This window comes from Anas platyrhynchos, chromosome 8 (genome assembly GCF_047663525.1).
Source record: "Anas platyrhynchos isolate ZD024472 breed Pekin duck chromosome 8, IASCAAS_PekinDuck_T2T, whole genome shotgun sequence".
NCBI lineage: Eukaryota > Metazoa > Chordata > Aves > Anseriformes > Anatidae > Anas > Anas platyrhynchos.
The window spans coordinates 14,409,730-14,431,020 of record NC_092594.1 but is presented as its reverse complement, the minus strand read 5'-3'; the positions used below and the strand labels follow the sequence as shown (position 1 = coordinate 14,431,020).

General features: G+C 39.8%; 1 protein-coding gene across 2 annotated transcripts in view; it reads left to right on the top strand.

Moving 5' to 3' along the window:
- Positions 1 to 15,553, top strand: part of CRB1 (crumbs cell polarity complex component 1) — a 101,944-nt gene extending 86,391 nt beyond the window's left edge. Inside the window, exon 12 of one of the 2 annotated variants that reach the window (XM_072042143.1) lies at positions 11,147 to 15,553. In XM_072042143.1, coding sequence (XP_071898244.1) covers positions 11,147 to 11,275 — 129 coding nt within the window. In that variant the 3' untranslated portion in view covers positions 11,276 to 15,553. Of the gene's footprint in view, positions 1 to 11,064 lie in introns of both variants that reach the window. The other variant, XM_027463097.3, reaches the window with a different exon arrangement.
- Positions 15,554 to 21,291: the final 5,738 nt, after the last annotated feature.

The following is a 21,291-nucleotide window of genomic DNA, read 5'->3' as shown; positions in this document are numbered from 1 at the left end:
TTGTGCCTTATTCAGCTCCTGACTAAGGCAAGGCTATATGGCTCTTTATAAATAAAAAGATCATTTTAGATGGGAAAGAAAAGTTAAGTTGACTTGGAGCCAGTAAGAAAACATCTATAATTACTAGAGATCCTCTACAGCAGACTGAAATGCTACCTTTCTTGTTCTGGAATCTGGCCTTAGGTTCACAAAGTGTACTGAATAGTGAAATAATAGGGGGAAAATGCTGGTGTTAAGATGAGGATCCCATAAGCACTGTATGAGAAAGATAACCAACTGCCTGTTTGGCAATTGCTTTTCTCATGTAAAATATATTTTTAAAATAAGATTACTGTATTATCTTTTTATAGCTACTCAGCATTATTACGCTTAACTTAACTTAAGCTTAGTTTCAACATCCTGTCCCTCATAAACTATGAATTGTAGTTTAAAGATTAACTAATTCTATACCATTAAACTCCAAATGAGAAAGAATTTGACACCCATTTTATCTGAGTATAGATTAAATTACAACAGATTTTATTCATGCAATATTTTAACACGGAAAGGTAACTTCCTTGTCTGAATAAAGCATGTAAAAATCATTCCCTTAAGATGGTTGCTCGAGTACTTAACAGGCTTCTTATTGGCATTCATCACAATGTTTAGGAATGGACTCCTGAGTATCCCATTTATACAAACTGCTGGTTATTCTAACACCCAAGACAAAACCAATAACGCCTGTAAGAAAGCTGTACTGAAATCTGAGGAAGTCCTTAGTTTAATTTTGCAACTGTAGCTTGCTCGCTGTCAGATGTCTTTTGTTTATATCTGAGCATGGATAATTCCCTGCCTTAAAATAAAAATATTGGAGCATTCAGAACAAGCTCAGGTGTATGATGATGGACAGTGGCACCTGCTTTGTCCCTGATGCCTGAGGAACTGAAAATAGCCACGTGCTGAGTTAAAAGAAATGTGTCATCATTGCTTTGAAGCAGTTATAGATAACAAGAGAGATCAAGCCAAAACCTTTCAGTTTCTCTGAGTATTTCAAGTCTCAGAAAGACCCTTCGGCACTCCACAATATCCCCCAGGGGTGCGGAGCTGAGCCCGCAGGCAGCAGCACAGAGAGTGAGGGCCTGGCTGGCCCGCCTGGGAAGGAGCAACGACCCAATGCTTGGACAACAGATAACAGGTCAGCTCACGTGGAAATGGGAGTTGAGACTCAGTTCATCCTTTAAGCCCATAATATATACTTATGAATTACTTATTACCAGTGAAAGTTCAATGTGCTTGCAGTTTAAGCAATAGAGATTGTCATACTCCCCTCCAAAAAGAAATCTTATATAGGAAAAACGCTCGCTCCGCAACAGCTCTGTGATATCCATTATGTGGGCTATCAAACTTAATCCTTCTTGTTCATGATTTCTTGCCTCCATGTTCTAGCAGCTGTACAAACACCAAGCAGATGACAGACTGCCAAAGACGAAGGCTGGGGATAAGTGCTAAGCGAGACCTCCCTAGATCTCCTTCTTGATGGGAGCGTTAGAGCTAGGTCAGGGTGAGACAGCCCTGGTACAACTACTACAGCAAGGGGCTGTTGCACTGGTCACAGCTTGTGGAAGGCAAAGGTGGTTTTGGACCTGACTCTACAGACTGTACAAAATGCTTACTTTCAGCCAGTATTGAGGAGCCCACAGATCCAAAATAATCACCTGGCTCGAAACAGAGCTGAGTTGCACTCACACTCAATATGACTTGCCTTGGAGGAGCAGAGATAAATTCATTTAGCTGAGCCAGCAGTTTACTGTTTGGTCTAAGAAGTAAGAGCATCAAGAAAACCTTCTGAAAGTGTAGGAAGTCTTCTTAAAAGACAGACATTGACAAGGCCCCCATTACTTCCTAGAGTGTTAGAGTAAATTGATCTGAACTCCAATGCATTTTCTGTTAGTTATCTTTAGGTGGCAGTAAGGTAAAAGCATGGAGTAGGAAGTTAAGAGTAATCTGATGTATTTCTTGAGACCTTTTTCTCATGTACTGTGCTGGCTGTAACATGTAAAGAGACTTCATAAACCACTTGCGTCTTCAGCAGATATCAAAAAAAAAACCACACAATTATTAGATTTGGCTTTATCCAAATCCTGTTCAAATGCAAACCTGTTGAACACTGACACTATTAGTAAAATGGCTGGATATTATACTCGGTGTGCAGTACTTGATCCAAGAATCCCTGAGAGCAGAGTTAAGGTTCTTGGGTAGAGACACACTCATACACTCCCATCAAGAAGATGGAAGTACACTAAAAAGAAAAAAAGCTACAAGAAGCAGCAACTTCACTGACAAATCCAACATCTGAATCAAGAGTAAAATAGAGTAGTTCTTGATGTAGACAACAGATTTTGATGTAGTCTACAGATTTTTATAATAATTTAATTTACACTTTCCCTGTGTGCATCCCTTCCAAAGTCTTTCCTCAATCTAAAATGTAATGATGATAGTTCTCTGTAATCAGCGTTCTACTAGAGAAACAAACAAACAAAAAACCACCCTAGTAGGATAAAAACATACTCCAAATTTTTATCTAGGAATATAATTAGCTAAGTAACGTGACACTGTCATGTAACACGCTAAGGCAAGTATTATGTAGCCAATAAAGGTCTAACTTATACCATTAATATTTACAGTTGGAAGCAGGAGATGGCTGCAATCTAAGTGCTGCACCCAACAAAGGCTCACTGTTGACTTGATACCTTGTTGTCTGACAGTGTGAAACAGTCAAGTAGCTACTTACTTCATCACCACTTGACAGCATAATATTAATTCTAGGTAGCAACACATGGCTGTTTCGCAGAAGCTTAGCACCAAATCATAGAATCATAGAATGGCTCGGGTTGGAAGGGACCTTAAAGATCGTCTCTTTCCACCACCATCCCCCCCCGCCCCACCATGGGCAGGGATACCACAAATAGGACAATGAATTTCATAGAACATGTTGGAGATTGTAGGTTTCGTTGCTTCACAGAGTAGGGATGGAAAGTATTTGGCAATTATGAACTAGAACAGGAATCCTAATTCGGTTTCTGCTTTACTGTACTCTACTGCCCCCTTGCTTATTGCCTCTCCCCCCCCAGCTTACTGCCAATCTCAGAGGTCTGATTTCAGAAATAAAAGATCATCTACTACTACCTTTGCTCACTCAAGAACAGATCTTTTACCTCAGCTGCTGTGAGCTCTGAAGTGGAGTTCTGAGCAACCAGTTCGGTGCCCTCAGTTCAGATTTGAAAATCCATTAAAGTTAACTGAAATTGATAACACAGAACACAACTGAATCATGCATAGTGAAAACAATGGGCATTGATACATATTGGGGTGGAGAAACAATGTACAGGTATTCACTTAAATTGGGTTTGTGCTGCCAGACTGAAAATACCTAAGCAAAATATTTCATAATGTTACCTAATACAGAAAAAATAAAATAAAATAAAATAAAATAAAAATAAAAATAAAAAGAGAGAGAGAGAGAGAGAGAGAGGGAGAATCTAGAATCAAAGAGAAAGAGAGAAAAATGCAAATTTCAGAAAATCAGAAGTTTTCATTAGAAATGGGTTAGTTCCACTCTTGGGATAGCTGCTGATAGTATGTTGTCGTTTCCTGCCCTGTTCTCTTATCCCAACACTGTCATTCTCACCAGCCCCATCTTCAATGTTACAATATCATCCTTCACACGCTAGTCTGCTCCACACCTACACAATCAACGAAGAAAACCACTGTGAAATTCATTCCTCTTTCTCGTCATTTCACTTAATCCATTCTGCCTGCTGAATCTCTCTTCACCTCTTTTCTTCAGGAACTGTCCTGCCCTCATCTTCAGCACTGCAGCATCTTCTCCTATTCTTCTCCTCCTGCTTTTGGGTTTAACCTACTGACCTCCTCCACCTACTTCACTCTCCTATGACAACAGACACAGATGTCCTCAAAAGGCCACTACTGTGCATTCTTCCAAATCTCTTTTCAGGAGTAATTTTTACTGTGGCAACTATGTGGATGCAGTAAACTCAAACCAACTAGATGCCAGACAATGACAGAAAGTTACTGTTTTCAGCAATAGTCTTTTGATTTTAAATATTATCCATTCCTTCCTGTGAGAAGCTTGCCTGGCAAGGCTTTAATCCATCACCAAGATTTATTCATATAGAATCTGCTGTCTGAAAGCTGTAATGCAAATATCCCCTACATAGAAACAACACCTGATGTACTGCTCTGTTGCCATGTACAAAAATAATTATATATGATACCCCAAAGCATTTCCCAAGCTGGAAAGGGATGTTGCACCCCAGAGACTGACACCTTTACTAAAACACTGTCATACTATTTGTCTAGTCTGCAATTTAGCAGCTATGGGACAAACTCCTCAGCATGATTTGCCTGGATTTAAACCAGCTATAGATTTTCTCTCTTACCCCTTCAAATTGCAGCAGATGGTTAAGTTTCTACACCAGAGTCTGTCAATAGAATTTTAAAAGGCATCTCATAACAACACATTGGAGCTGCACATTTAATCTGTGCCGCACCAGCAAGATGATCTTAAAAAGAGCTGAAGCACTCTTACAAAAATTAGCGCTGGCAGTTGCTGCAGAAATGCTATCAAGGAGTCTTCTGAAAGCTCGCAGCTTAACGACAGCTTACCTCCCCAACTGCCAGCCAAATCACTTCTCTGTGTGTAACCAACACTCAGCTGCCTGAGAGAAAAGGCATTTAATACTCTGTTCTGCAAGACACTGATCCACCAAAATATGTAATGGAGATTTTAAAGCACTACTTAGGCACTTAAGGGCTTTCTTGGGTCCATGGCTGAGCTCACAAAGTATAGTGCTGAAAAAAGAAGTATGAAATACCATCATTATTTTTGACTAGGACACTTCCATTAAATAGTTAATATACACCAGGCATCAATACTCCAAGTATTAAAGACATAATAATTACCGTATACTGTCTGTTCGTTAGAGATGAGTTCATAAAAGTAGGATTTTTAGTTTGAAAAGCTACATCTAAAAAGCTAATATTGTAAATAGGAGGCTACATAAGATCAAGGCCAATGAAGATAACACCCGTGCTTTAACCAAAGGCTGCTTTGGAATTAGCTGGAACATTTTGGAGAGCCACCTACCACCTTTACTTTCTAATTTCTTGCTCCACTATAAAACAAACTATAGAACAAACTTCCTCACTAGCTTCTGAAGTGTCACAACAGTGAGACTTCACATGACAGGAGGGAGGCTGCCAGAATTTCTTACAATGAACTTAAATCCTTGCAAGCCCAGCTAAATCATAAATATCAATTGTTTCTGACTTCTGCATTTTCTCACAGGGCACTAGAGGTATAATTCTTCCTTGATAAAACAGATTGCATTTTTCTAATTTATGACTGGTCAATCCAGATGATCAATTTATAGCTGCTAAAATGAATCCTCTCTATATTTCTGCTTTGATTTCATGAAGAATTGTCAGACAACTAAAAGTTGACATTTTCCAGGAAGGAACTCACTCAAACTGTCATACTGCAGTGAAGACAAACTATTCAAACTACATTTTTTAAACAAATGTATACTAGATGGAGTTTGTGTTTTGTTTTGTTTTAAGAAAACATTCAGACCAAAAAAGGGAAAAAAAGGTTACTTACCTACAAACATTCTTCTTCAAGGTGTGCTGTCTACACTGTGGCTGTTCTCCACGTATCAAAGTGGTTTTGTCTTCAGCAATGTCCATGCAGATATAAACAAGCCATGGGGGGGTCTCATTCAGGTACTCCAGCAATGGGATTGCATTTTCCTGTGGATGGCAGGAAGATATCTCAGAGGCTGATGGAAGAAACAACAATGGCAATCAATGGCAATCAAAATTCAAGACTATTTACAACTCTATAGGCAGTACAGATAGATTTTCAGAGGAGTAAAGAGAGAGGTGTGGGATGACAGGACAGCCTCCTCTCAAGGGACATGGTGTCAGAGGGAGAAGATTCCTCCCTTTTTTATCTAAAAAATAATTTGTCATTTCCAATTGCCAGTGTGGGGTTTGTCTCAACTGGACATGAATCTGCTCTGTTTAAGAGTCCTAAATAGTTCACAAGTGGTTCGAATCTGCAGCCTAACAACTCAGTCACACAGCTCCTGGAACCTGGTGGCTGATGTTTAGCACAGGCTGAGCAGCTACTTTTTACAGACGGTACAAGGCAGAGCAGTAGGTGCTTGGTTGTGAAGGTGGAAAAAAAATCATGTGCCACTCATTTAAAGGACTTATATTGGAACAAAGTCAGTCCATAGATTTATGGCCACTTTGCTGCTGTTGAAAATAAACTGTAGTCCCACAGGCTGGGGTTATCAGTGCATCTCATTAGAATTGATTTGCGTATTACTTACTGGATTTCTTCTAGAACCACTGGGATTCTTACTTGAAATCAGCTTTTAATGGGATAATTTGCTGATAAGATGGTTATAAATCCTCAATGAAATAAACTCAGTATATCTATGGGCTTTCTAATCATGCTAACGGCTTTTCTTTGGCTGCTCATTATTATCCCTATATGCCCCCAAACCTTTCAAAGTAACTCTGATGTGGATTAGTACCACTCAAGCCAATCACCCCTCGTTACTTTAGCAAATGGTTTTGATTTGGGAGCAGTAAATCTGGATGGCATGGATCAGACTTTCTTACCGGGAATGAAGTGATAACCTCGTGAGTGGTGTCAGGACTCCAGATCTGGAGACTTCACCAGCGAAAGCTCTAGTGCACACGAGCAGCTGCAGAATTCCCAGAAAGCACCACACATGACAGAGAAGGGAATTCTCCAGGGCTGGGCAATTCCTGTATTTTAAAGCTTATGTTGATGTCTCTGTCTTGCAAAGCATCCAGAATCCAGCATATTTCTACGTGAGTGCTGAAATGAAGGATGATTAAATCTTACTGCCCAGCAATAGAGGCATGCATCTGCTTTCAGAGGGTGTTATGCCATTGCTTTCACATCCTAAAGACTGTGGCCCAAGCCATGCTTCCCATGCAAAGCTCATGCCCAGGAAGCAGTGTCCCGAGCAGCTCGTGCTACTTCTCTCCCATGCAGCAATTGCTGCTCCGGCACCACAGCTCTCTCCTCTCTCCCTGGCTCTGGCTCAGGACCTCGTGTCTGGTGCCGTAATTCTCATCCCCCATACTGACATAAAGCAGGATTAGATCAGCTAAGTCATGCTGATGTAAAACACACAAGAGGAAGAGGCCCTCTGTATTCTGCTGGCTCCCTTGTGCTGTTCCACTTGACTTTGACATTTGGCACACATGGAAACATTCATAGATAGCAAATCTCTAATGTTCTCCTCATAAAATAACTGTTTGGAAGACATCTTGTTTAAAGATAACCATACATAAAGAAGACTGCTATATGCTACCGAGCTTTGACTCCTGACCTGGGCATTCATGACCTGAACTGTTCATTTACAGAACAGATCAAGGAACCAAGGCTGAACAGTTAGTCTACAACCAAATGAATAACCAAATGGAAAGAAAAACTTCTATTCATAATTTTATCTAAATATTTGAAATAATTTTACTTAACAGTCTAAAAACTTTAAAAAAAAGGAATCGAGTTTAAAATAAAATCAAAAGTGAAAAGTCGAAAGACCTTGTTTCAAAAAAAAATAAAAATCCTGCACTTCTGTCTTTGCAGATAAATCTATTCACTACATGAAAACATAATTCAAGAATATTTTCCTTTTAATTCTTACTAATTTTTATTTTTTATTTCAGTTTTGCCCAAATAATTTTGGGCAGTATAACCAAATAACCTTGCTCTGGCTGACATCCAAAGACACGTAAATAGAACATGCTATGTAAAACATCTTAGAGAGAAGCAGTTTGACCTTCTAATTTTAGAAAAAAAAATTCATTTTGTTTGTATTACCATGACACATGACATCATCTCGCCATCAGCACCCATTACCAATAAGGACACAGCTTTTAACAACAGCTACTGTGTTTTAGGGGCAGGGGAACTCTCACAACTGGTCCCGTACTGGTTACCTTCTAGCAAGGCTTGTAGGATCATTCAGGTCGGAAGAGCCCTCAGGTGGTCTTGTTTTGGCAGCAATATGTTTCTGAAAATGCTGCTCAGTGCTTTTTTCAATTTGGGATCACCAGTTACGATTAGTTCAGTATCATCACCACCAAATACTGTGAGGAAAAGACACAGAGATTATCAGGGACAGAACTTTTCTGATGCTTTTTCCAGATCAGCCAGTTCATTTTCCAAATTAATTGAACTGTTCAGGCATCAGTTACAAAAGAAGCAGTTGATTTTGATGGGACCAGACTGCAGAGCCTTCTGGCAATTCTGCTATCAATTCACTGCTTCTGCTAAGGGGGCTACCTACATCGTAAAACTTGGGCAGTGATCTGTGGGCTGATGAAGCAAGGGACAGTAGAAGGGATGGTAGATTTTTTGGGTTAATACAAAATTCACCCAAATTAATGCATAAAGACCAATTTTTTCATATTTAGAAATTAGAAACAATATAAAAGCAGAATTAAAGTTAGACTATGTGTCATCTGATCATGGGGAAAAAAAAGAAAAAAGAGCTCAATAGATTTTAATCAGTGAGGTAACTTATTTTTTTAAACATACTGGCTCAAGAGGAAGTATTTTGTCCAACCCAGATACAGGCAATATGTGCAATTTTCAGTATTTTTTGAAGTTCAGGTCACTGGTAGACCAAACCAAATGCAATGATCTTCTCTCACCAAATGTTATTAAACAGAAATTCAAATTGCAGCAAAATGTCTAGTGGATTGCTGTAATGTGCCATGAATAAGGTTTCTCTAATAAGCAGCTACTGGAAAAAAAAAAAAAATCCTTTTATAAATATTTCAACCTGAGAATGAGGTTTAGATATTTGATCACATTTTAACAATTTACAGTTGTTTTTTCTCCCCAACTCCTCTGCATTAAACTTACCCTTAAGAAAGTGCAATTTGAAAGATATCATAAATAAAAAATGTCTCCATAGATGCAGACATACTTACACCAGAAAGTAAAAAAGTATGGACAAGAAAATGGAAAAATAATTTCAGGAAGTTCACATATTGAATACAACATAATACCATCCATCAGCTTATGGTAGTATTTCTCTTTCACCACCATCAGGTTCAACCCCAGGATGAGAGTTCGTGTAGACTACCTTGTTCTTCAATTTCCCAGAGCAGAAAATGAAAATAATAAACAGCTTTTGAGAACAAAAATTGCATTAAAAATTTGTAGTCTTTCTGAGACATCATCCTTGAGTCTAAAAGTGCAGAGAAAAACTCAGATCTCAAACATATCTGTAACACATCTCCAGATGAAATGACCTTCCCAATCCTACAATTTAAAAGACCAACATGTTTCATGTCACCTTATTTTAGGGTTGGCCTCTCACTTGCACTGGATTATTTCTATTGGAAAAAATAATAAAAAAAAAGCTTTTAAAATCGTAGGAATTGTACAGAGGCATCAAAGACGGAGGAAAATAATACCCCAGCAGGTTATGCATCCTCTAGAGAGAATGCCCGAGACCAACTTGCTTTTATTATTATAGCAGGACCTTTTACATCAGCATGGAGGTGCAGAGAAAAAAGAGGCAGGATTGTTTTATAATTCTTCCCCTGGCACTGCCAACCTGAACAGTGTGAGTCCAAGCATGGCACACAGTGCACTGCCACAGAAACAACACATTGCGTCCATTGCTGAATGCACAGTCATTCTCAGAACCGTAATTGCACTTCCTTAGAAATGACGAGTAAGCAGGTCACTAAAATATCCTGTAACATGCAGTATCTAACTGGGAAACCTACCTTTGACCTGCTGTTTTTTATTTCTAAATATTTTGGGATTTGAAAGTTCACCCTCGAGCACACAGTCATGTATGGCAGTTCAGCTGCCACTCGTAATATAAATTAAAAAACGACGGATGGCAGAATCTGCCCAGAAGTTCAGTTCCTTCCAGGGTCATTCTGTCCGCAGTGACCACTTTTCCACAGTGTCCACATCACTTCATCAGCTACCCTCACAACATTTAAAAAAAATAATAAATACAAAAAACCCATATGTAGATGTGTATAAAACATTCAGCTACTCTAAAATTTCCCTGGTCTAAAGCTTTTTAACTGGCAGATTTGTTTATGCGCACTGTGCCTTCTGACATTACCACGTTTTCTACTGCTGCATGAAAACAGAAAGAAAGTCATAGCCTCCTTACATTCATCCCATACTGTACTGGCTGTGTTTCTATAGATTAAGCTTATGTGTAAAGAGATGGATGAATATTTTAAAGCATCTGTGAGATACACTGATACTCATTTCTCACTGAATAGATGGCAGTTATGTTGATGTTTCATACAAACATGTATTTGTATGATTTTTTGACAAACATGTATATTTGTACATTTGACAAACGTATATTTGTATTTCATACAAACATGCTGGTAGAAAAAAAAATACTGGCAGGAATGTCTGTAGAATAGTTACAAATATTTACAGTAAGCAAATTTTCTATATGCAAGTATTCACAGAAACTTGACTTCTCCAGCAAGAGAAACAGAAATGTGATTGACTATATAGCCAGTCAAAATAGCTAGTGTTTAACTCATGGCAGCAAAGACTAGCAATAGCATGTTCACAACAAAATTAAAGAAAATGAATTATTATTAAAGTGATTAAGCAAATAATTCCTGAATTACCACCACAGTCCAAGAAGCATTAGCTGACAGACTATTTTCAAGCAGAAAGGAAGTTGCCAAATTACAAGGGTCATTACATGCAATGCATCCAGCTCTGCCTTGTGTGTTAATACCCAGCAGCGAGTGTGCAATTTTCTAAAGAGTCCAATGAACAAACTCTGGAGGGGGTAATTTACTTCTCTTCCAAAATAATGGTGCTTCAGCAGTGTGTCCTTTCTGCAAAGTCCTGTCCATAGAAGGATTTTTTGTTTTCCTTCCATGGTAGCTCAAGTGTATCTCTGTATTCTCTTGACATAAATTATATTGCAATTATTTCGATCCTTCCAGTTGACAACTGACTTGATCTCGAACATATTCACCTCCATTGGCTCAGTAATGCTGGCCTTGTTATTGATCCTCTTCTTGGCAGTTGTGGTTTCAGTCATTGCTGCCAATAAACGGGCGACGCAAGGGACCTACAGCCCCAGCCGGCAGGAGAAGGAGGGCTCCCGCGTGGAGATGTGGAACATGGTGCAGCCACCGCCGATGGAAAGACTGATTTAGAGGAAGGCTCTCCTCCATCCTGCAAGACGGCTGAATGGGGACAGTGTACATATGTTAGATATGTTCATTTGCATTCTGATACCGGGAACACCTGCTACGAAGATTACAATGACTTTGGGCTTTCAATATTTTCAATATTTTCTTTTTAATTTCAATAATACTAAACATCTCCTAGCATTTACGTGAACCACTACTATTTATCACCGTTTTGGACCAACCTGTCCAAGGACAATTTTTATTTGCACTGGAAACTTCAGCCTTGGTAATCAGCAGTAGGCATTACAGACAGTAATGGTTTCTGGGATACTTCTAAGTGCCTGTCTCAAACACAACACGAGTAACAAAACACATCTCGTTTGTGTTTTCCTTTGCCTGCCTACCAATCACTGCTGCAGAAGGCAATGCAGACAAATCAAATAACCCTTCAACATAGACTTCTAATTCTGTTATCAAAGGGTTTAGTACTAGAGCTGTGTCTCAGCATATCTACTTTCATCTGTTAATCAGGGATTAAAAGGAAGCTGTGCAAAAACTCTCCAAAATAAATGTTTCAAATTTAATTGGTTTTCTTTCCTCCAGTTCTCTCATTTTCTTTGAAGCCTCTCCATTTTCTACCAAAAAGAATTTCACTTTCCACCCCCAACAAATGCATGCATTTCTCTAAATATAAACGACTATGTCCTGAAATATCCAGCAGACACAACCTGACCTTTTAGCAGACATGAAAATAAAACATCCTAAACAAATTCTGTATATCCATACTAACACCATTTTCTCATTAGGATTGTACCCAATGGTCCAAAATATTGCCTTTCCCATTGCCAACATATATTGGTTGCCAAAAAAGCAAGCATGCTTAAAAATGTTTCTCAGTGCTCATGGAAAATACCAGGAAGGCAGGAGCACTGGCTTGGAAATAATGAAAGAGCATCTCAACAGTCCTGAAGATCAGACATCCATATAGGCACAGAAAAATTATGTTTTGTATCTGCATTTTCCTCTTTTGAAACAGGTATGGTATTCCTCAGTAGCAAAATTATTGCAACACATAGTGAAGAAATTAAAGCACAAACTCACTGCTCCCACACAAATTGAGCCTACAATAAAGAGGCATCATGGAAAGTTCATGATGGTGTTTTCTTTTTCTTGCAGCTCAGATGATCTGTTCCTGTGGTTGTGAAATACCCCAGATACACGCATTCAACTTCCCATGGTTATTCCAGGTGTTGCACACACTCGGTATCCAAGTGTTTAAGTGATCATTTTAACTAATGATCAATACAGAATTTATTTTCAGTGATTCCCTTAAGGGATTGCTGAAGATCGATGTCACTCATGTCACTCACACTTATTTCCTTGTTAGATGATTAGCAGTAATTCTGATAGCAAGCACATTCTCTTTATTTTTGAAGTCCTTACAGATATTTTTCAAAACAAGGCACTACAGTAGATGGGAGTGGATGCTAGGATTTGAACTGAGTTGAAAGAGCAGAATTTTAGATGAGCATAATGCAGTAACAACACAAATGCACAACAGATTTTATTCTAGCCCAGTTTACTACTGAAGCTTATGAATTTAAATGCAACCATTGCAAAGCTGCAGTTTAAATCCAGAGTTCAAGTGGCAATAAGGAAAGAAAGAAAGAAAAAAGTTACCAAAAACATGGCAGTAAGAGATAGAGATTCAGGGAAGATCTTTTTGAATTATGGCCTGATGTAATAACTGAAACTCTTAGTTCAGCCCAGCACTTGCCCTGTGAGACACTGCCAAGTCATAATAAAGAATACTATAAAGTTTGTTTGCATGATCACTACTTGAACACATGCATACCTGAAGAAAAGAAGAGGTTGATTTTCAGAGTAGACAGTCTGAGGTAGATAATGCTCAGCAAATGAGACTGCAAAGAACAGTGTGTGAGGGTGAGGCATGGCAGAGGTGTGCTTTGTGCAGATTCCTACACACGTGGCTTACGGCTTGCTGAAAAAAATGAGACCCAAAGAAGAGGCAGCTCTCTAGGCAGAGGTGGCAAAGGTGGTAGCATGTGAGAACAAGAGGGCAAGCAAGAGGTAAGTGGACAAGAAGAGCTGGAAGGTTGCAGGAGGGGAAGGACTTGGGGACAGAGAGCTTTGAAAATGAGGGGGAATCTAGAAGCGGGAATTGGAACTGGGAGCAAGGAGCAGCAGTGGCTTTGAACTAGTAAAGCAGATGCAGAGAAGATGCTTCCACACACCTGCTTTATGTTCCTGCGTTTCTGCGCAGTGATAATGGTTGTATAAGCTAAAAGGAGAAGAAAGAGGAAAGAAAAAAAAGTTAAGATCCCATTGAATAATGTAGAAGGAGAAAGAAAAATAGAAATAAATTCAGAGAAAGCAGCAGAAGGAGGTAATATAGATCTAACTTTGAAGTCAACCCTTCTTTGAGCAGGAGGTTGGAGTAGATGACCTCAAGAGGCTCCTTCCAGCCTAAATTGTTATATGATTCAAAGAAAAAGGACAAAAGAGAGAAAGCACCTGAAGATGGAGGTCAGTTTGCATGGAGAAGTAACCTGAAGGAAAGCATTATTGTTCACAGTGAAAGACACAGCAAGAATAAGGAAGTGTCTGGAAACTCATTTTCTGTTCTGCTCAGTGGTTCGACTTTCTGGACAAAATTTTGGAGACAGTGGGAAAACAATCTGTAATAAAACATCCAAGAAAGTGTTGTCACGCAGAGAATCTATAGGGCTGAGAAAGATACCCAGCAATGGGTACAGAGAAAGGAAGAGACAGGAGATGAAAACCTGAAGAGTTTTCATACAGACCAAACAGAGCTCTGGAGGAATATGCTACTAAAGCATTAAAAAGACACCCATAAAAGCACAAGAAAGGGAAAATTCTCATGGTGAAACATGAGTGTGGTTTGTAGAAGGTAAGTCAGGGAGACAGAAGGCAGGGGAAAAGCCTTTAAACTAGGATTAGAATAAATCAGAAGTGACTGCTGTCTGTCTCAGCAGAGAGGGAATGATGAAAATAGGAGTGGTGAAACTTCACACAAATGTAAGGGGAGAAAAGGGAATGAAAGCAGATGACACTTGAGGAAGTTGGAGGTAAAAGCTGGATTACAACCTTTCAAATGCAGTGAGGGTGAAGTGGGGTGTTCGTAACAGCGAGGCCATGGAAAAGAGGACAGGGGTGAGTCAGGGCATGGGAATTGCCTACTGAGGCAGGTTGGTGCAGGGTAACTTAGAGGAAGGGAGTTCTATTGCAAATAGAGATTAAAATGCGAAATATTTAAAATCCTACTTAAAATCTTATAAGAAACAAACAAGAAAAGGACCAAAGCTAAATTAACAAATCAACATCCAAAGAAGGCAGGGAGTCAGACTCTGCAGCTGGAAAAGCTCAACAGCAGCCTGGAGAAGCATAAAAAAGCCCAAAGCCGTGGCTATTTAACATGCTGTAGCAACCATGGTGAGGAAGCCTGACCCTTTCAGGCCATATCTCAGCCAAGGAACAACAGTTAAAAGAAAGGCAATACATTATACAAAGTGAAATACCATCTTTGCTAAAATTAAAGCCAAGGATTAGGACTGATAGAGCAAATGCCAAGCCATTTACTGCTTCTCAGCCCAGGGATATAACAGAATATGTAGAGAAGCACGGGCATTCAGGGAAGAGCAATAATATAACAGTTGTGGAGAGAACGTTTGTCTCCACACAGAAGACCTAAAATATTTTGAAAATGTATTTGCTATCTCCTCATTTGACTTTAAAGCCAAAAGTAAAATAATTTGTTCACAATCACTTGCAGCCTATCCATTCAAGGAACAAACACGTAATATGCTCCCAGCCTTACACATTTGAACTTTCTCTTTCACTTCTAACAGTCTTTTGCAAAGGAGAAGGTGCTAAGGTAGAGCACACGACCTGCTCTGTGTCTGATCCCTCTGAAGATGCACAGAAGCATGGGAAGGATGAAGCAGCTTATTCCCCTTTCGCTGCCCCTTTCCCATGGAAAGAGGTGATATCCAGCTTGTGAAGTGCAAAGAGAGCCTTCTGACAGTTATAGGAGAATTTACATTAGCCAAAATATAAATATCGTGGCCAGAATTCTGCCAGCTCAAAGTGGTCGTGGTGTATCATTGCATAATGTGCCTTCTCCACCTTATGTAAAATTAACCACCCCTTCTCTGTATATACACACTATGTTTATAGCTTAGTTGGTGTATTCATGTTACTATTTTGCTGTATAAATATCCAAATGACCAATAAATAACGATTATATTGAGCCACATGCAACTTATATTTGTTGCTTTATGAGACTGTTTCATTATTTCCTTTACAAAGGAAATTATCCTCATGCCAGAACTACACATGCAGTTTAAAAAGTCAGACTTGCTGTTCAGAATCGAGGGATGGAGGAACATTTTCCACATGTGGAAATAAGATGGAAGTGCTTTGTGCGCAGCAACTGCACAGTAACCTGCTGCATCCTCTGATGTCTGCACCCATTGATGGTACTGTGCTCATCCAAGGGAAGGGTCCTGTGCCACATCCCATGGTGGCAAGAATCAATACAGCTTCGGTGCAGCTAGTTTATACAAGCCAAGAATCTCATGCTCTGCTTTTCACATTACTGCACACTTTCCAGCACTGCGGACAAGTGTAGACAGAAAAATGGCAGAGCAGCAAGAATTTTCTTGACTTAATGCAAGTCCCATTTTCACAAGGTGCATTCTGCTCACTCCAACAGTTTCTCTGATACATTTTCAATAAAGATCAATAACCTCAGAAACCAAGGTTTTTATTGCCCCAAAGACAGCAACTAGCTGCAACTGAAAGGATCCCCTTGGACATATCCAGTGACTGACTGTAATGCTCCTTGCTGCACTGCAAACTTCCCTCCAGCCAGGCTGGTGATGGCTGCAATCCCTCCATTCTGTTCCAGGGCTACATGAAGCACTGCTAGTTGTTCCTAACTAAATGACTGAACAATTTTGTATTTTTCAGAAATTTAAATGAAGGTACATTTATTGTTCAAATGCATGGGTTACTGTGGGAGTATTCAAGTTTGCCAAGGGTCTCTAGGAAGTTTAAATCAGTAGCAACCCTTAAAGAATATCAAAAAAAAAAAAAAAAAAAAAAAGCTTTGCCATTATTTTAGTAACTGGACACTAAAACAAACACTTTTCTCTGCCAAGCAATTAACACTATCATCATAACCTAGCCTTGAGGGTTTGAAATGAAAACCATTGCTTTTCTGTCTTTTCTAGTAGATGAACACAGTGATGGTGAAGTCTGGCTACTGATTATTGTTCAAGAAAATGCTAACTGATAGCAAACATCCCCCGTGTTACGACTTTAAATAAAGAATATAGCTGATACACTTCTTAAAACAACCTTAATAAATACAGGCCCACGACAGAAAGCGTGTCCCCTCACAGGAGACAGCAAATTCTTTTTTCCAGTCAAAATTGTCTGGGCTGTTTCATACAACTTAAGCCCTGAGTCTCCTGCAAGTCTCACTGCAGGACAAACCTCACATTTGTAATGTCACACAATGTCAGTAATCATCGATTGGAGAATTTTGGCAAAGCTCCTTTTCCTATTCTGTTCAGTCACCTCACAGATGAAGAAAACTGACACCTCTGAAAACAACTCGAAACCTGAGCATCAGATTAGACATTGTAAGTCAATAAAGTTGAACGGGGAGTAGCTGACAACACTAAAATTTTGCCTATTGCAAAACGTCACAGTTGAATGAGTGGATGGGCTTTCATGCCCCAATGAAGCACGTACAGGTTTCAAACTACTGGCATGTGTCAAGATGCTGCAAAACCTAACATTTATAAAAGATACATCTGGTGCATATTTATGGGGAGCAGAGTAAGGTCTTGTTTAAATTGCACACATGAATTTGATGTGGAGAACAGGCGATACCCCATGCCTTACGGTAAAAGCATGTTTTAACCTAAACTGCCTCCATCTATAATGCATGCCATGAGGTGTGAAGGCCCCTTACACATCGAAAAGTCAGAGTATAAATTATGAATCAAGGCACAGGTGGAGTCCTGAAGGCCAAACAGAATTCTCATTTCAGTGGTGGTTTTTCTGGGTTTAGGCTCCTTCAAATTATATTTATGGAATAAAAACGTATTGAGATTTCATACTCTAACCAGCTTGAGCAACTTTTGTTAATACTTTCATTTGGTTTCACAAAAGTTGCTTTTCAGTTCTGCTTTCATTAGGCTGAGATTTTTCTTTCCCCAAAGTTGTTTGGCAAAGCAATTTACCAGCAATTCATCTAATGGTGTAAAACACCAGCAAGACTGCGATGTCCAAATCAGGACTTAAAATCATCTTTTTGATCAGAGAAAAACTTCACAGGCCTTCATCTGTTTTTATGCTCTTCGTGGTGTGGTTTAAAGCATGACATTTTTCTTAGCTCAATATTGTGCATGACCTTTCCGATTTCCCCTGTAGTTTCAGCAAAACTGCAATTTTCATTGGCATGTATTGTAATAAATAGCGATGACAAAAATGTGTGTTTCCAATTTAAAGCCACTTAGTTTCATTTGGCACCTGTGCTCAGCAGAGATTCAAACCCAATGACAGCAAGGTAGGCATCGGAGGAGTGAGAGCAAACCAACAGGGCAGCTCTGCACGGCAATCCTAACTCCACGCAGCCGCTGGGGCTGAGCTTTTCTCACCCGTGCCAGCTGTTATTTGCACCGCAGCACGTTTGCAACACACAGGCAGTTGCAGCACAGGGCAGCCTCAGGTTAAATAGCTGCTTTCCATCCCACAAAATAAATAATGTCTTCCACGCAACTGGCACAACGCATTAACAGCGTTTCACGTGCCACACCTAAGCAATTCCCCAATCTTAGAAAGGCCGAAATCTCTGGGGAAGTTGTACGTAGTATTTTTTGCTTCTCTGGGGAAGTTGTATGTAGTATTTTTTGCTTCATTACTTGAAGAAGTAATGCAGTTTTAGCCTCTTCTAATCATCCCCTCAAGAAGCAGGAAAACACGGGGAAATGAAAGTAGGTGTGCACCCAGCGGTGACAGGACGGACCTCTGCAGGGCTTAGAGCATAAGGCACAAGCCCCCTTTCAGGCTGCCTGCAGTACTGCCCAGTGCTGCTTCATGAAGCAATGCCCAGGTGAGACCCCCAGAGTGAGTCACCTCCACTCAGAGCCAAGTGACAGCAGAACAAAACTTACCACAAAACAGAAAAGCAACCAGGAGCGTGTCTTTTCTTCCTCAGTTTCTGGTAGTGCACTCCCATGTCTTGTCGACCCCAGCAACTCCAGATGCTAAAATGCTTCGTTAGGCACACAATTAGGTCCAGTAAGGACTCTTTAAAGTAAATTGGCAACTTGACACTTTGGTTCCTAAAAGTACAAGCCCTCGATGTACAGCTTGAACTCACTGGGTTCCCAAGCATTTTCTTTCAGAGCGAGCTGCCCAAGGACTACCTACAAAACGTTCAACATGACCCCAGCGAGAGGGAGGCTCTATCAGCTTTTTTTCCTTCAGAAGTCAGCCCAAGAGAGATGCAGGTCTGCCCTGCGGCTAGATTGCACTCTGTCTGTTGTGGCCTATTGCTGGCAAAAATGATTAACCCAGCTCACAAAAACATCTTCCCAGTTCAAAACTGTCAGCAGTGGTGACTACTGGCCAGGAAAATGTGTGGCTGTGCCCAAAACCTGCACTGACTAGATCAGACCCTGTTTGTCACTCAGTCCTGAGATAGATTTTTCTCGTGTAGCCTGCTTGAGACGTAGAAATTGTTTGTCAAATTTTCTGACAGTGGGGAGAAAAGAAATAAGAGGGGAAAAAAAAAACTAAACACAATTACACAAGCACTGGTCTGTTGACATTTAAAAAGAGACAATGATGAGCATAAAAAAAACGGTTAAAAAAATCCTTGGCCAGCAACCCAAAGGACCGAAGACAAATCACAAAATAGGATGCAACTAATTAGGCTGAAATGCCAACAGTGTTCAGGATATCGTTCAAAGTATCCACAGTGTCAGACTGCTACCGTGACCCCCAGTTCGAATATGCCAAGGGGAAATGTAGAAAGGGATTGAATCAGATAAGTTAAATACAAATATTTTAAAATGACATTTTAATTTCTACCTCGCCATTTTAACATTTTCAAAATCGTTAAATAAGCATGTCGCCTATTCTCAGATCAGGCCAAATGTCAGATGTTTGTATGTATTATTCTGCTGAACATTTTAAGTACATAATCCTTCTCATTGCTAAACAGGTGGTATTATATTAACAGGTTATTTTCTTTAAAAGAGCAGCGAATAGAAAATTGCCGATGCTATAAAATGTTGCATTAATAAATGTGGAGCCAGGCCTAGCACAGAACTGAACAAAGGGTTGCAGGGAGGACAGGGAGAGCAGAGAGCCACAATTTTCTGCGGTATCTATGATTTTTAAGGCACATTCCAAGTAATTTCTACCCAGAGACTCAGCAGTCATCTAACACTAAACTAAGTCACCAAACCTGAAATGCTCTCTAAACGAGCTAGGCTCTGGAGGTTTTAATAAGGGCATGTCCAAGCTAAAACCAGAATGTCAAACATCTGATTTCTTGGCCTTTGAACCATCCAGCTTGACAAAAGCACCCCCTGCCCATTGTGATGCACACAACCAAGCTTCAGCATTGTACCTTTCATGTTCATAGCCCAGGAGAGTTTAAATGTGCACTGTAATCACTTCTTAATTTCTCTAACATTGCCCTCATCAGCACACCTCCCTAGCCGCTCAGTCGGAATCACTCTGCCCTGCAGAGCATCTGGCTGGAACACGCACAGCACACGTCCCTCCTCCTCCTCCCTGCGCAGTGTTTGCCCGTGTTCATGGCCCTGCAGCAGACTCCCTCACCTGGCATAGCAGATCTCAGCACACGTTGCCCTACTCCTCCTCACCATCTTCTCTCTATTCCCTTTCTGTGCTGTGTTCATGAATATGAACACAGACAAATGTTCCTCTTTACCATTCAGGAAGTGCATAAAGACAAACTAAATGAAGTGATTTTATACCACTATTAAAAATATATATATATACTCACCTTGGAAAGCACATTAGTTGAGCTATTCATGGAACTGGACACACCTGAAAAACAAACTCCTGTAGACAAATGCATTGGTATTTGGGCTTTACACAGCAGAGCACATTTTCCATTATATCTCATCCATGATACTGAATACTTTGCAGAGCTTAACAATTAATAATAGATAATGAGGCTGAAAGGAAAAGGCCTTAGTTTAATGGATTCATTGTAGCTCATGTCTTTCATTTGGTTTTCAGTACTGCTTGGTAGGTTTTGCTGTTGTGCTGTTGTGTTGTTTGCAGCGCTTCAGTGACAATTATCTGTGGGAAGAAGTAGACCTGAAAGAGAGAATGTGTGGAGCAGTATGCCATCAGGACTCGGCCCTTCAACTTCCAGGAGAAATGTGAAATAGGAGCAATGGAAAGGAAATGATATATGGCCCATAGCATATTCCAAATGTAGTTCACAAACTTTGCTTTTAGAACTAGTACTTGTTTATGTTTCATACAGAATTTGTAGCAGGATTGACAACCTCTGGGGTTTTAAAGCTTAAGAAGCTGCTAGCATTTTTTTTTTATTTTTGTTTTCTGATTGATGAAAATCTGCAGTCTGACTGCTTTGTTTTATCTGAATACCAGCAACCCCCCAACATAACTTCAGGCATTGCTTAGGTTTTTGTTGTTTTTATCACTTGTCACATCAAATAAAAATCTAAATCTGTGAATTTGATAAAGTTATTTTTCCTTTTACGAACATGAGTTAACACACAGTGAGTTCTGGAAATAAAATGAAATGCTTTGTCTATCATCCAGGTATGGCTGCAGCTGCATTGTGTAGAAGTATCTTGCAAAAGCAACATTCTCAGCTGCTTTTGCAGCACAAGCAGTTGATGAGCACTAATGAAGAGGAACGTTTATGATTTCTCCTCCTAAACAAGTCCCAAACATGACAGTACT